The following is a 17,245-nucleotide window of genomic DNA, read 5'->3' on the forward strand; positions in this document are numbered from 1 at the left end:
TTTGACCCGCAATATAAATGTGCGCCAACAAGATCCCATCTTACTTTTTGGAAGATTGGATAAAGGGGCTTATGTATAACTAATAACAAGTAAAAAAAAAGTGGGATCATGTGGGCGCACTAATTCAATAGAGGTCAAAGTTCATACTTTGTGCCGAATTTTTTTTTCAATGGGGATCACCAGACATGTCTCATAGAAACTTGTGTGAGTGCATTTCAGATGATGCTGATTACATCATGGTAGTTGGTGAGAGTAAAAAAAAATTTGGTCAAAATACTTAGTCATATTTTGCAAAATTTGAGTGAAAGGTTGCTGAATTCGGCAACTTTAGGCTAAAAATCGTTTAATTTTGTATGAAGTATGAACTTTGACCTCTAATGAATTAGTGCGCCCACATGATCCCACTTTTTTTTACTTGTTATCAGTTATACATAAGCCCCTTTATCCAATCATCCAAAAAGTAAGATGGGATCTTGTTGGCGCACATTTTTATTGCGGGTCAAAGTTCCACTTTCGTGCTGCACATAGGCAAATATGCATCACTTTGGCACAAAGCGTGACCTTTGACCTATTTTATATTAGTGCGCCCACATGATCCCAATTAGCTGTTGCTTGTTTTTTGTCTACTGGTCGCCAAAGAAGCTAGACGATGAAAAATAAAATTGGGATCTTGTTGGCGCATCTTTTTGTGATGCAGTAAAAAGCCCACATTGTGCAGCGAGTAGGAAAAAGAGGTCAAATTGACCTCCAAAATGAGGCTAAGTCCATTTTCAAAAAATCAGAAAAATATGAAGATCAAGAGATCCCAAGCTAATTTTTTCAGTTCTTGCAGAGAATTACCTCTTCTTTGATGAAATCCTATTCGGAGAGTCAGGTGACGTTGGCGCGCAATAATACAGGCGTGCAAAAATAGGAAATTTTGACCTTTGACCTCTGTTAACTCTGTGCGCCAATGAAATCCCAAAAATTTTTTTTGAAAAATGAAACTTGCCATGGAGGTCTTTAATTTCAAACTTGTTCGGACTTGGGATCTTGATGGCGCAGCCCGTTATGATTTTGTATTATTTTTATACTATTTTCGCCCATGATCTGGATAAAAAGGGCTTTATAGTGACAATGTGTGCACACACTGTCACAGCGTGCAAAGAAATTGTATTTTACACTACTTTGGCCCAAGATCGGTGTGCCCTTGCCCCTTTTCTTTTCCTTTGCCCTCCAGATTTTCTCTTTCATTTTTTGTCAGAGGAGCACTTTTTTCTTTCATTTTTGTCAGGGGGGCACTCTGCTTCCCTTGCAACCCCCCTGGTTACGCTAAGTACTGCCATGATATGATGTCAAGACATGAACTTTTAAATAAAATTATATGAAACATATAGAAGATATATGTTTTAAGGGTACATGATGTATTGTTGGTCGAAGCAGCTAAGAAATAGATTTTCATCATCAAAATCAATATTATTGAAAAACAACACTTTGATGTTTTGCAAAAGTTCATAATTTTACAAATTATATACTTTGAAAACTTTCTTTCAAGATTTATTATTGTTATGAGGTAATATACATGTATGTATACGTTTTACAAAAGTTTTGTTGTTTCAGCCCCTTTACAGCATAACTCAAGAACCACAGGGCCTACAAAAGTATGCCTATATGTGATATTTGAACTACCAAATCGCAACAGTTTAAACTAGTTCCTAGCCTTAATTTAAGAAATTGTCTATTTCATATTTCAGATTGGACACAAGCTCCGATTAACCAATTCCTAGCTGCACAAAAATGGCCAGCAATGCTACAGCAACATGTCCCATTTGTAGTAAGCTCCTTCCATTCAGTGACATCAACACACATATTGACTCATGCCTTGCAAATGTAGAAGTGGAACCACCAAACACAGCACAGAAGCGTAAACGAGATAATGAGGATCCTGGTGTCAGTGATCAACCAAAGAAAAAATCTGCTTGGGGCTCTTTGTTAAGGAACCCTATGAAGACATCTCAGAAGAAACAACTTTCTGATGATAAGACTAAGCAAAGAAAGACTTCAACTTCTTTTTCTAAAGATGCAAAATCTGAAATCAATGATACAAAATGTAGTGGTAACGAAAAGTCTCCAAAGACTTCTGATGACCTTAATTCTGAACAATCAGAAGTTGAAGTGTTGCCTTCTGGGAAATTAGGACAATCAAGAAACGGAAAATCATACAACTCTCTTTCAACAGCATCATTATCATCATCATCTCAGCAGCCAAAGTCTAAACCAAAAGTAGACTTCAGACCTTTGCCAGAGAGGATGAGACCAAAGCAGCTGGGTGATTATATCGGGCAATCAAAGGCGGTTGGGAGGAACTCAATGCTGAGACGTTTACTAGAAGCTGATGAAGTACCTTCCATGATATTGTGGGGACCCCCGGGATGTGGTAAGGTAGGTTATTGTATCTTGCTTCATTCAAGTTAAGTACTAGACATGCCTAGTATTTTCCCATGCTTGATTTGACTAGCGATGAGAGCAAGACCTGGGGAGAGGAGGCACTGGTCATTGACAAGGGGGTAGCATGTGTTATCACAAAGTCTCCAAAAGCCCCCTAAACAAGTATTTATGAGGTCTGAAAATGCACCCTTAAACAAGCATGACAATTGCAATATCCTACCTTAAACAATTAAAAAGTATTGATATAATCTCCCCCCCACCCCATTAGAAGTAAGTAAAATTTCACCATCACTGGATCTGGAATTTAACCATAAATTCATTTATTTTACTTTATCAAATTCTTCATGATTCATTTCAGACAACATTAGCCCATGTTATAGCAGAGAAAGCTAAGCAGAGTGGCAAAGGTCGTTTTGTGACATTATCGGCAACGACAAGTAATGTGGCTCAGGTGAAAGATGTGATTGCAGCGGCAAAAAATGACCAGAAGATGTTCAAGCGTCAGACCATCTTATTCATCGATGAAATACACCGGTTTAATAAGCTACAACAGGTAGGTGTGTAAGTTGCCCATGCCCTTGAACATGTGCCCTTGAACATGTTTAACACAAACCTGTCAAGAGTTTACATATTAGGAGGTTTTGCTTTAAACATGTTCAGGGGCCCATGACACATAGTAGTATTTTCCTGCCCAACGACGATATGCTTTTCTTGAATCTTGAATGTATAATTCAGCTTCATTGAGCCAAACTGGGTGGGATGAGTGCGAAGGTGGTGTCATGTCTGGTAGATGCAAAATAAATGAGGGTATGATAACAGAGTGCCCATCTCTCTTGTGAAGCCATTGGGCTAGGCTCTGCAATATGTAATGTTGCTGCGGGGAATCGCTATACCTCCTCCGCAGCGAGTCAATTACCTTTCCGGCATGTATAGCTTTTTTTTTTTGCAACAGTAGCACAAAAACATGTGATGCAATCAAACAAAATGAGTCGAATGTCTGGAATATTGATTTTGAGATATAGACAATAATAGTATTCAACCTCCTTTGTATTTTATTGTTCTGAGCAAAACTAAAATGCCCATATCTCTGGAACCATAAACCAAATTATGATGGGGTTTTCAGCAAAAATAACCCTCTGAAAATGGCTTATGTAATTTAATTGAAAACTATTTTTTGATTTTTATTGACATCAGACTCATTTTGCTTGATCGCATCACATATGACTATCTGGAACTCAGAGAGATACATCAGTGCGAGCCTCCTTAAGCATCTGGTTAGTTCCCTGGTCAAGAAACTTGCCATTTATTGCCACCTCTACCCTTGGGTCAAGTGGGGAGCTGGTCCTGGATGTGATGGTTTATGTAGGTCCATTAGGTCTTGTCTCGAGCTGGGTATCTCTGGAGTGGTTTATTTATGACTAATGATTTGGGCCTCCATAATCAGCGACTTCCTGTGAAGAGTATGACTTTGTTGGTTTGGCACCGTAGTAAAGATTCTGACCCTGAGGTTGGGTCAAAGCAGAGGGTGATATACAAGGATTTATTTATTTCTATACCTAGTTAACCCATCGTGCAGAACCTTTTCCTTTTTGGGTGCCCGCTACAAGTTCAAAGGCTACAAGTTCAAAGTCTCCTAAAATCTGATATCCGTGGCGACTTTCCGTTAAATCTATAATCTGGCATGCAGTATTGTCAGACCGTTACATTATATCATATATGTCCATGTGGAAAACAATCCATAAGAATTATATGCAAACCTATATTCTGAATAAAATAATTCTGTCCCAACAACAACCCCCAACATGTAAACCAAAATGGTAACCTGATCTTTATTCCTTTTTATTTGAAACCAATCCTCTTACATACCATGCAGTATGATTTTACACCTCTCTCACTGCACTGCAATAAATATGTTTTACATTTCTTTGCTTACTATGCTAATTAATGTTACATTATTCTTTTAAAGAAGAAAATTGTATCCAAACAGTTTCATTTCAGCACATCACATCAAATCTCCAATTGGGTGCCCCATTTTTTCTTAAAGGAATTTTTTATTTTTTTACATCTCAACAGGACACATTCTTACCCCATGTTGAGAATGGCACCATCATCTTAATAGGAGCAACCACAGAAAACCCATCATTTAAAGTCAACTCAGCCTTACTCAGTAGATGCCGGGTCATCGTGCTTGACAAGCTGTCGATAGAAAACCTCACAGTCATCCTGGAGAGGGCGCTGTTTGAAATAGGTGTGAAGATCGTGGAAGAGGATGATGGGAGCAGTGGTGAAAGTGAAGATGAAGGAACAGAGGGAAGGTATGAAGTTAAATCTTTTGTTTGGAAACCTGCCTTTTTGGATTATCACACAAGAGGGCCAAAAAAGTGTACCTTGCTTTCAAAACCAAATGATTATTGCATATAATGAATGCATGTTACAAAGGTTTGAGTGTGCAATTGACTATTCCAGGTGAATTCCAATAATCCATACACCCCCTGTGGAAGGCATGACCTTAATCTTCCACACAGGGAGTGTGAATTTCAAATGGGGTTACCTGAATTTGTGACTCTATTTGAAATTACCACCCCCTGCATGGGAGATTAAGGTCCATTAATGGGTCTATGAAAAATCCACGGTCCAGACCTATATGCAAAATGCACAAGTCATTTGTTCAGATTTGCTTGTATAAAGGTCCCAGGAAGACAACATTATTTCCAGTGAAGCAAAGGGATATGGATCAGGGCCAAGTATTCCCTTTTCTGTTGGATACAGGATTGTTATGAAATTAAAACATTTGAGTTGGCTGATTGAGTTACTGTGCCTGAGATCCATTTGTGGATCATGTATTATATTAAATCAAATAGATAAGAAAAACAAAAAACAATGTTGGCATTTATACAGCGCCTATATGTATCAAAGTTATTGTATACATCCGTTGTTTTACCTAAAGTTGATTATTGTGATATAATTTGGTCAAATGCAGGCTTAACTCTCCTGAACAGGTTGGATCGCCATCAAAAAGCGTCTCGGTAGAGCAATCATTACGTCCCAATGCGCACTCCAACTCATTTTGTCTTTGATTCCCTAAACTGGGAAACTTTTTCTGATCGTTGTAAATATCATATCTGTCTCAATGTTTTTAAATGTCTTGGGGCTGGTACCCCCCAACCTGTGCAATATTTTCACCAAGTGTATCGATGCTTATAGCAATTATACTCTCAGATCATCAACCTCTGGGAATCTGGTTATAAATAAGATGCACACTGAGACTGGCAAGAGAACTTTCCTGTTCAGGGGGGCTAAGGCCTAGAATGATCTTCCCCGAAAAAAAAAAAATCCCCTTCCTGTCAATGCAAATGTCTTCAAGAACATATATACTAACTTGCAATAATATCTCTTTTATGCAGCACATTGTAAATGTAATAATCATATGTTATTTAAATTTCTTGTACCTAGTATGTGTATAATTTATATGGTATTAATTTTATGACTTTTATGTAAATTTTTAAATACTTTTAAATACATGTTTGTTGTTTAGTGTTGTATCCTGGGCAGCAAGGGAGAACAGTGCTGGTCACTGATTGCATGTCCCAGGTTAAAGAAGAAATAAATAAAATAAAAGCGCTTTACATTTATTCCACTGTCATATGACAGCTACCATACAATGTATGCCCAAGGCATGCGCATACCATTGGGTGGTGCTCACTGGACAAAATTCATAACGGCTCCACATTTCACACTTGTGTAGAGAATGGCAAGTGATGTAAAGTATTTTGCCCAAGTGCACAACGCGATAGCACCGCCCAGGGCACAAACTCACAATTCTCTGATTGTGAGGCAGAGCCTGCACTGCTGCACTTACATGTCCACAAATGTAAATACTAATAGTATTCATACAATGCTGCATATAGGAGCAACATGTATAAATACCAATATTATTTTATTCCATGCATATAGGAACGACATGTACATTGAGCGGTATGCCGTAACCACATTAGCAAGCCTATGTGACGGTGATGCAAGAGCAGCCCTCAATGCCTTACAAATGACCGTCCAATCACAGCAAGCAACAAGTTCAACCACAGCTGCAGCAACATGCAATAAGAATGCTGATAGGTCAAATGAAGCTGCTGGTAGTGATGAAGACCCAATCAGAGAGAAGCATTTGATTAAAGTTTGCCATGTCAAGGAAGGTCTGCAGAGGTCACACATTTTGTATGATAGAGCAGGTAACTAGAAAGTTTAAACAAATTGATTTTAGCCACAAAATTGACATTCCCTTATACAGGGTGTATCAAAATGATTGGTACCCATCAGTTTCCAGTGATTATGGACAAGCAGGCTTGTCAATAAACACCAAAAACTAATGAGAAGCCTGCTTCTTCATAATATGCAACATTAGATCCTCTTGAAATGCACAGGATTTATAGTTTTATAGCCTTTTATACCATTTATCTATAAAATAAGATAGCTTCTATGTTGCATTTGATGTAGCAGTCTTGTCCATAACCAATCATTTTGATACAGCCTGTATGTGAACCTCTTTTGCAGTTCTTACAGACCTTTAAAGTGAAGGGTAAACCAGCTTGGACATTCTATGGAGTTCAGTCACTGAGAATACTGTGTTGGTTAGACGGAAAAGATTCATCAAAAAAAAGGCTGAATAGCAATTTTGATTTTTTCTTAGTTTCACCTGAAAGTATTTTTCTGAAGGGAAAATTCTATGATCCTATTTTTATATCAAAATGATGAAAATCCTCAAAAAGTGTGACCATTACCATGGAAACAGAATACAATGTGCAGACTACATTTGGCCACATAGCAAAAACGATTCTCTAGACTCTTTTGAACATTTTGATACATGTATATTATTACATTTCAAACATAACTGTTCTAGGAAATTGTTAAATAGAGCACTTTTGGCCTCTAAACTGCAAGGTCAGTTTTTAAGAATAAACAAAATAGAAATGCTGAGACAGAACTGGTCAGAATTAACATGGCGGAACTAGAGAATATAGAGAACTATTAAGGTCACCCCCAATGGGCTAGTCCAGTTGACAGGGAGTGTGAATTTCAAATGGGGCTAGGAATGGGCATCTCTGATTGAAATCTACACCCCGTGTGTGGGAGATTAAGGTCATATATTCCATAAGGTGTATGGATTCAAATGGAATGGTCCAATCCAGGAGTTCCAAATGCGGTGGGGTCATGAGGGAGTTCAATCTATAAACAGAAGTGACCACCCCAATCCAGCAGCTAGGAGTCCCAAATACGGTGGGTCAGGCGGGAGTCAATTTTATCAGTGGAAGATTGGCACTGGTCTAAGCAGGATTTTATAGAACAAGAACTAACTTGTTTATCTTCTAATGGGCTGTGATAAAAAAAAAAAAGAGTGAGGCAAGCAATTTTTGGCATGTCAAAAGGGGGGACAAGAGATATTTGGCAAGTCAAAAGGGGGAGGCAAGAGATTTTTGGCATGCATTCATGGAGTACCTTTTTAACAGTATGGAAATGATCATCACAATGTCCTGTACACTACATGCTCGCTTCATAAATCTAGACCATTTAAATGTTTACAAATTAAGGTTCCCATAAATTTTGCAGTGCAAAATCTGGCTGTGTGAAGGATCTTTGCAAAATACTGCCGTGGAGAAAATAATGTGCAATTCTGATGATGGTTTTGTCCTTCAAACCATGCAACTCTGAATATGCCTCAAGTAAAATTTGTTCGGTTTATATAAGGCAGAAAAAATAAGACTCATAACACTGTGTATTGATTATAGGTAAGCACCGGGAGAATTCGCGATGCGCAAAAAACGCCGAAATTCACGAATTTTTGGTATAATCACAAATTTTAGGTTCGGCGCAAATTTAAAAAAAAAATTCCACGATATCCATTTTTAAAGTTTTTCCAAAAAACGTAAGTTTTTACTAAAATTTAAAGAATCCATGGCGATCTGCAATACAATCCATACAGAAAAAGCAGAGTGCAATTTTGACAGTCGTAAACATGAAGTGAGCACACGATTCGGGTTGCAGTGCCGTCGTGTATAGAAACCAGAACATAATTGGTTGATTATCGTGTTGTGAGTGGGTAGATGTCCAATCACTGCATTGGTTAGAAACTTTTATTGATTAATCGGTAGTATTGATTAATTTGTTAAAAATCAGCGGAGTTGAAAGCTGGTCGTGTTTTCGCGATGGTGAGTGTTGAATCACAGATTTTCAACGCGCGAAACACTGCGCGCAGTACGCTGAGTGCACAATATACACAATCAATGCATGTTTTGGATTTTTCTAACGCTTGCTCTGATTGGTTCTTGATGGCGTGCACACAATTGGACGCAGTGCTTACGCTAGGTGTGCATTGCGTAATGCGTGACTAGCGCACGCTTATGTGAATTTACGCAAGAGTGAGTTGGGACTTTTATTGACATGTGCAGTTGCAAAAACCGAATAATTTCCGCCTTATATACAGCAAACAAACTTTAGTGTGCTCACATAAGTATTTTCAATTGATGTTACATGCATATTTATTTATTTTTTATTTATTTATTTATTCACGGTATACAAATAGCCGGCAGGCAGCATAGGCTGAATAGCGCCGGCTTTACAAAATACAATTTACACATCAAAAATATACATTATATATACACTCAACAATTTACTTAAAAACAAAACAAAAACAGAGATACAGGCAGAGGAGTAAAATACCAGCAGAAGCATAGGATTACACTACTTTTTCAAATTGAGTTTACTGATGATGAACGGAATGGTGGAATTCTGAAACCTGTTTGTTTTGCAGAAGGGTTCAGGAAAAATTCTGCCGGTCCGGAGCTTGTACTTCATAGATATCTGCTCAGGAAGTAGGTGACGGTGTCTTTCAGAGTTGAGGACCTGCTGGCCAAACTTCACGACCAGATCTTCCCTACGGTTGGCAAGACTGCTGATGTTAAGCTCACGAAGAGCAGACTCGTAGTCCTGATAGTCATTGCCAAGGATGATTTTGCAAGTGCGCGCTTTTGAATCCTTTTCGATCTGGTGGCTTTGGTTTTTAGTAAGCGCTGGATGCCAAACTGCACAAGCATATTCCAAAATGGGTTGGATATAGGTCTGAAAAATGGCCAGCATGTCCTCAACTGGAGCAGCATGTTTACGAAGAGCATAGAGCATGAATAAACGTCTACTTGCACGAGAAATCATGTTTTTAACTTGGATGTCCCAACCCAGATTATTTTGAATTTCCAGACCAAGTAACTTCATGTGATCGACAGTCTGAAGGACCTCACCACCTAGAGAAAGTTGTGGGAGTTGGACAGGATTTTTCAAAAAATTTACATGCAAAACATGACATTTGGCTGGTTTATGCAGCATATCGTTGACCTTGCACCAATCATCTAAAGCATCTAGATGATGTTGAAGCTTTGGTGCTTTGATTTTGTTTTGGCTTGAGTGTTAGTGATCTCTGCCAAGGTGAGATCATCAACAAATTTCCATCGATCGGAAGTAGTTTCGGCAGCGTCATTAACCATCACAGTAAATATACTGGGCCCTAACTTTGTTCCCTGTGGAACGCCACAGGTGGTGGTTTTAAGGCTAGAAAGCTGGCCTTTGTATTGAACGCACTGTGTACGGTTTGCCAAAAAACTACTGATCGCAGGGATTATTGAGGGTCTCACTCCAGAAGAGATAATTTTATTTACAGCAACACTATGGTTTATTCGGTCGAATGCTTTTGTAAAATCTATCGCCACTAAAGTAGCATAAGTGGATGGTTTTTCAATACCAGAGATAACCTTGTGCAACATGTCAACAAGATAATGAGTTGTACTTGTACCCTTCACATTGCCATACTGCTTATTGTCAAGAACCGGAGTAAAATCATCCCTTAACCACTCGGCCAAAAATGACTCAAACACCCTCCCTAAGATTTTAGTCAAGGCAATTGGGCGCAATTCATTTGCTGTCAACGGTTTCTTGACTTTAGGCACTGAAATAATTGTAGCAGTTTTCCAAACAGATGGAAATAAACCTTCCTGGAGACCAGCATTGAATATTTTAGTTAGGGGTCAGCCAACTCGTTTGAGAATTCCTTAATGATTTTAATAGGAATATCTTCTGGATGGCCAGCCTTGGAAGCATTGAGTTTATGTAACCGATTTTGAACCTCCCAAACATGGATTGTTGGAGGAGCAAGGGCTGGTAAGTAGGAAGGTAGAGATTCCAATCTGAGTGGTGGCAATTGGCAGCAAACATTAGAAAAGTGTTCATTCAGCATATTAGCTTGTTCACTAACAGTGTTACCCAAGAATGACAAGTCAAAATCACCAGATTTGTTGTTGTGACCAGTAATATTCCTGATATTCTTATGCCATTTCCCAGGCTGTGTCTTTTTCAAAACTTCAACATTTTTAGCATAGTAGTTCTTTTTTGCTTGTTTGATTTCATAAATAACTTTGTTTCTTAGAGGTTTATAAACCATCATGTTACCTGATTGGAAGGCATTATTTCGTTCCAAAATGAGTCTACGAATTGAACCATTTAACCAAGGTTTGTCATTAGATCTGTGCACCACAGATTTCTGGGGAAAGTGTTCTTTATACTTTTCTGAAAGTACATTCTCAAGTGATTGAGCCATAGTATCACATGAAGAACCCTCTAAAACACCGTCCCCATGATTCACTACAAATCCACTGACCAAACGTACGCATACAAGAATCTTTTAAAGGCCTCGTGGTTACTTTTTTGGAAGTTGGCTTACAGATCTGGGTCTTAGGCTTCCACACGACAACGCAGTGCTTACTTTTACCAATGGGAGCATGTTTTTCAGGTTTCTCATAATGATCATGGACATCACTCACTATTTTGTCAAGACAGTTGTTTTCATGAGTCGGAAAAGTGACAACTTGGCGAAGTGAAGAGTGATTACATAAATCTTCATCTTTAAAGTCATTAAAGTCACCAAGGATAATAAAGCTAGCTTTATTGTCACCAACTCTGAGCTTGTCAACTGTTGACACAATGTGATCAAGAAGGGTGTCAGCTCTCGGGTCTCTAGGTGGATGGTAAACAACACAGATGTATAAAGAAGATCCAGCAGCAGATGGGCAGGAAGTCTTGATCCATAGAACTTCAAGGTCTTCAGGAACCTTAACATCTGCCACCATAGATGACTTAATGTGTTCACGAACAAACAGAGTAACCCCCCGCCACCTTTCTGATGTTTTCTATCATTGCGATAACACTGGTACCCAGATATATTGCATATTCCACAATCATCAGGCAGTTCATCATTATACCATGTTTCACATACGGCAGCTATGTCTGTGTTAGTGTTTTTCATTAACGTTTCGAACTCGTCCATCTTATTTTTTAGTGAGGTTGCATTAGTTAGTAAAATCGACGGCATATTTATCATACATTTTCATGTTCTGTATATTGCACCAACCAGGTGACGAGCACTTCAACTGTATTTCAGCTCTACACAAATCAATGCGAGGCTGCGATGCAAATGCCGCCCTCTATTGGATGGGGCGTATGTTGCTGGGAGGAGAGGACCCTCTTTATGTTGCAAGACGACTCATAGAATTTGCTACTGCTGATATTGGTAAGTGGAGTAAATTTTTTGCTTCAAAATGAAAATAATAAGGCTGATCATTCAAGCACAAGTAAATGAAAGCTGGTGTGTAGAAGTTGGATCGAAAAACATCACTCTGAATATGGCCATCGCCCAAGATGGTTGATACTAAGCTGGTGGAATGCTCAGGGCTGTAGCTAAATTCAAGTAAGAATTGCCTCATTGGGCTATATTCCAGTTGAAATCCATACACACCCTATGGAAGACACAACCTTAATGTTCCACACAGGGGGTGTAGATTTCAAGTGGAGTCACCCATTCAGATAACCCCATTTGAAATTCACACTCCCTGTGTTGAAGATTTATGCCATGTCTTCCATAAGGGATGTTTGGATTTCAACTGGAATAGCCCATATCGTTGTTGGGCAGGAAAAACCTCCAATGTGTCATTGGCCCCTGAACATGTTTAAAGAAAAATCTGCTATGTAACCTCTTGATAGTATTGTTTGAAACATGTTCAAGGGCCACAGTTTGTAAGAGGTTTTTTTCTGCCCAAAGACAATATAAAAATGTTTGCTCCACTGGTTACCAGTTGCCAGACCAAATGTCATTTTACAGTAATAGTTAACCAGCAAATTTTGACTGTAAGCTCTCTGGTTATATTGGTTATTTTTGCATTTACTTCTAACTACCAGTTAAAAGACAACATGATCTCTAACTAGGTTCTTAAACTAACTCTGGTTTAGCTGATCTCTAACCAGGTTCTGAAAACTTGGGTTTAGCTGATCTCTTAGCAGGTTCTGGAACTCAGTTTTAGCTGATCTATAGTTAGGTTCTCAAACTCGGACTTTAGCTGATCTATAACCAGGTACTCAAACTCTGACTTAGCTGGTCTCTAACAAGGTTCTGAAAACTCAGGTTTAGCTGATCTCTAACCAGGTTCCTAAACTCTGGTTTAGCTGATCTCTAATTAGTTTGTCAAACTCTGTTTTAGCTGACTCTAACTAGGTTCTGAACTCAGGTTTAGCAGATCTCTTATTAGATTCTCAAACTCTGGTTTAGCTGACTCTAACAAGGTTCTGAAAACTCAGGTTTTGCTGATCTCTAACCAGGTTCTCAAAATCTAATTTAGCTGATCTGTAACTCAAACCAGATTCTCAAACTCTGGTTTAGCTGATCTCTAATTAGGCTCCCAAACTCTGGTTTAGTTGATCTCTAACCTGGTTCTTAAACTATGGATTATTTGATTTAAATTTTGGAATACTAGGGGACAAACCAAAAATTTTGATGTAAAATGTAACTAGTTACTTTTCATAGCTGACCCATCCCTCTTCACCTGTAACAAAAGTGGAAGTGGGTCAAAATCACAGAATTAGAGAAGGAGAACCGGGACTCTCTATACCGCCACGTATAATTGCGTGCGTCAGCTATGGGGAGAAAATTGGGGTATTCGGGTCCTTGCCGAAGGCGCGCGGAGACGAACGAAAACAATTTTGCGTCTCATCTGAAGCGTCTTGGTACTCGCGTGCAGGTCGCATGAAGTGCATTTCTCAAATGCGCCCATCATCCATGTCGCGCTTGAATGACAACGAATGCCTCGAGCGCATTTCCGAGGGAAACCGAATACCCCCAATTTTTGCTCCATGCCTGTATCAAGATGGCGGTCGAGTCCTGGTTCTCTGGTTTTAATTGATCTTTTGGTTTGTTCCCTTACATAAAGTAAGGTCACACAATGAATTAAACTATATTAATCCATATTAACCAGTTTCAGTTGTTCTTGTGTTTATCATTTACCAGGTTTAGCTGATCCTCAAGCCTTGGTTCAAGCCGTGTCAACATTCCAGGCATGTCAATTTCTGGGAATGCCTGTATGTGAAGTAAGTTTGTGATATGTGACCATCCATCACAACTGAACCCGGATGTCGCCAGTGCCACTATTGAGATATGCTCCATTGAACTTAACAATAAACAATAGGAAACAAAGGATTTATTGACTGTTTCATTGATTTTTCACTACTTAAATGTCAAGTACTATAGACATGATATACATCATTTTAAAGCTAATTTCAAGCAGAATATTTTGGTTGAATATCTCAAAAATGATGATTGGCGACTTCAGGGCTCAGTTGTGCTGGATGGTCACATATATGCAATCCTTAAACCCCCTTCAAGCTGATCTACATGTATAACCACTAATCCTGGTTCTCAACTCCAGTTTAGTTATAAATACAGTTGCTAGGCTTGATCGCACTTCAATTACAGATTACGATTATAACACACGAATACGAGTCTCGGTGTTGATCACAGTCTCTCATCATTTGCTCATCATATGTTGAAGAGACTAGCGGGACACTTACCAGCGCTACGCTGGTCCCCGCTAGGTGAGTAAATGGGAGCGTTCACTAAAACAGGAGGAATTACTGAACAGGTAGAATCATTGAAAAGGTAAATTTTATTTATCTCAACCTGACCCTCCTTAAGCCTATGTTTCCATTTTAACTTTCTTTCTTTTTAGTTTCTTCTACATGGGCCAATTTTGTTCCATTAAAAAAAAACATTTTTGCTGCTAAGCTTGCGATTTTCCGTTACCATGTTCTTTTATTAATTCGATCCTGTTCCCGTTATTTTCTAAATCTGTCCTTTCTTACATTTTAGCTTCTTTTTTATTTGCTGCATAGCTTATGATTTCATGTTATTTATTTAATTCTGTCCTCAGTATAATAGCTTTTTTATTTAAATTTCCTGAACTTATTTTAGCTTTTTCTTTCGTACATTTCCTGATTAGTTTCTTTCTTTCCTTCTTTAGCCTATTTTATTCCCGTTTTCATTTTCTTAGTGTGACTAACTATAACCCACATACTCGTACCTTTTTGTCCCCATTTTATTTAATTTTTTTATTTATAGTAGGCCTACCTCTTTATGTTGTTTGTACTTTTTAAAACACATCTTTTTCCCGTATTTAACGCCCTCCCTCGTTCACTAATATCATTCATTACGTGGCTCTGAGTCGTTTACTCGCGCGATGGCGTAGTGCTGTGTTACCCGCGCTGTATCGCTGCGCTACGCGAGCGCCTTGGCATTAGATACGCCAATGCGACGTGCAGGGCTAGCTTAACAATTGACTAAATTTTTTGTTTACCTAGGATAGCAACGGACCACATTTTCACTGATTTTGAGGCCAATTCTTGACCGTTTTCAACCAAATTAATAACAGGACATTCCCGTATATTCCCCGATCTCCCGTATGAATTTGGCGACATTTGGATGGAAACTGACGGAGCCTTTTCATTAACTCACACACACATAGTCAGTCACAACATTAGCCTATTTATAGTAAGATAGCCGACTGTCTTCATTTGCGCAATGAGTGGCTTATCCAATAGTATTTTAGTACTCTGAGCATCCTTTGTGCTATATCTACATGCACATCCTTTGTAATGCTCAAGCTTAAGTTGATGATGCAAATTATGTTTCGATATTGGGGTGTATGCCGAGAAATGCTGCCGATACACTATTTTCGTCTGCATGTGTGACAAACCAATATGGCACTGAGATTTACCACAGGGCAAATCAGAGTCTGTACTCTTTGGGTCCAATTTCATTGAGTTTAGCTCATCTCTATAAATCAAGTTTCTCAAATTATAAATTAGCTGATAACCATGTTCTCGAACTCTTGATTTAGCTTATCTCTAATCAGGTTTACAAACTGGTTTATCCATGAAGGTAGAACCAAAGAGTACCGACTCCACCATGTTTGTGTGTTGCTCATAGAGGACAAATTATGTATTATTTTGTTATATGCACTCGGAAAATTGCTAGTTTTCTTGGATTCTGCATGTAACATGTTGTGCCAAAAATTGCGTGTGAAAAACTGCATACAAAAACACATGTAACGCTCAAGATTATAGATACCAAATTACCATTCCATTTAACATCAGAAAGTCTTCCGGAAATTCCCGGAATTCCGGAAATGTGGCCAAAAAATTAAAACACCGGAAATGTAACAAAAAAATGTTTTTAATTGGTTTTCTTTTTTAAATTTTTGTTGTATTTTGAGAATTGGATGATGATAATTTGTCATAAAAACAGCCAGGAGGGGGGGGGGGGTGAACCCCGCCGGATGGATCCCTGTTGTACGCCTCACCTTTGGCTCGCATGATTCTCAGGGAGTGGATCATTACACCTCTAACATATATGCAGCATATCCACTATTCCATTGTAACAGTTAAAACTAGTGTTTGGCAACAGAGAAGATATCTTTACACTTCCCACAATGCATTTCTTCCCTGTATATAGTGCAACATGAGTCGATACTGACATTGAAGAAATACCTCAATTTCAAGATCTGGATGAGCTCTGTTAATTAGCGTAGTTTTTTGTCACTAGGCCTATCCTATGTTGCACTGAGTAGCAAATCAGTACAAGACTGTTCAGTACAGGGAAGTAATGCATTGTGGGAAGTGTAAATTATCCTCTCTGGTATAGCAATCAGTGAATTACAGTGTATTACAATGTGCTTTTGAAGTAACTTATAAAATATATAGAATACCAGCTAATTTAAAGCTCTATTTCTCTATACAGATACATCTGGCTCAGTGCGTTCTCTATCTCTCCAAAGCTCCAAAATCCAACCTTGTGGAAACAGTGTACAACCGAGTGAAGAAATGTATTGAGGAACATGAAGGACCTGTCCCTGGGGTACCCTTACATCTACGCAATCCGTCAACACCACTAATGCAGAAGCTAGGGTATGGAAAAGGTTATAATCCAAGGGCTAAACAACAATATATGCCAGAGGGTATGGAAGGAGTGAACTTTCTTGAGGGGACTGAGTATGAATATTCATGATCCCACCAATTCTCAAAATTAAAGCCATGAAATACATTTTGTACGATTTTGGCAAAATTATAATTTTTTTATTGTTTGCCAAAAATCATATGTCTTTAAAAGTCATCATTGCATATTACAAGCCCAGATTCCGGTTTTGAGAGAAGTTTTGGGACACTTTGACCTCTGACATATCGCTGTAATTGCTGTAATTATTATTCATTAATTATTATTGTAATAATGTTATCACTAATAATATTTTAAATAATTAATTTATGAAATAATCATGTAAAACATTTTAAATAATATTTTGTATGCACAAAAAGCAATTTTCCAGAAGGCTAGAGGGCAAAGTGTCCCAAAACTGCAAAATCTGTCCCACAATGCATTGCAAATTTCAAACATGTCCATTTGTCT

At 38.4% G+C, this 17,245-nt stretch overlaps 1 protein-coding gene across 1 annotated transcript; it reads left to right on the forward strand.

The window, feature by feature from the left end:
- The first annotated feature begins 1,734 nt into the window (after positions 1 to 1,734).
- LOC140146421 (ATPase WRNIP1-like) lies at positions 1,735 to 16,992 on the forward strand. Its single transcript, XM_072168266.1, has 7 exons — positions 1,735 to 2,421; positions 2,786 to 2,980; positions 4,501 to 4,742; positions 6,382 to 6,653; positions 11,876 to 12,031; positions 13,799 to 13,878; positions 16,583 to 16,992. Exons 1-7 carry the CDS (start codon positions 1,777 to 1,779, stop codon positions 16,847 to 16,849), a joined length of 1,857 nt encoding a protein of 618 aa, XP_072024367.1. The 5' UTR covers positions 1,735 to 1,776; the 3' UTR covers positions 16,850 to 16,992.
- Positions 16,993 to 17,245: the final 253 nt, after the last annotated feature.

The sequence above is a fragment of the Amphiura filiformis genome, chromosome 2 (assembly GCF_039555335.1).
Source record: "Amphiura filiformis chromosome 2, Afil_fr2py, whole genome shotgun sequence".
NCBI lineage: Eukaryota > Metazoa > Echinodermata > Ophiuroidea > Amphilepidida > Amphiuridae > Amphiura > Amphiura filiformis.

What these genes read in the sequence shown, in the direction of transcription:
- LOC140146421 (XM_072168266.1), top strand. Translation starts at nt 1,777, where the DNA reads ATGGCCAGCAATGCTACAGCAACATGTCCCATTTGTAGTAAGCTCCTT. An exon ending in GACCCCCGGGATGTGGTAAG is followed by an intron (nt 2,422 to 2,785) that starts GTAGGTTATTGT and finishes GATTCATTTCAG; the next exon opens with ACAACATTAGCCCATGTTAT. An exon ending in TGGGAATGCCTGTATGTGAA is followed by an intron (nt 13,879 to 16,582) that starts GTAAGTTTGTGA and finishes TTCTCTATACAG; the next exon opens with ATACATCTGGCTCAGTGCGT.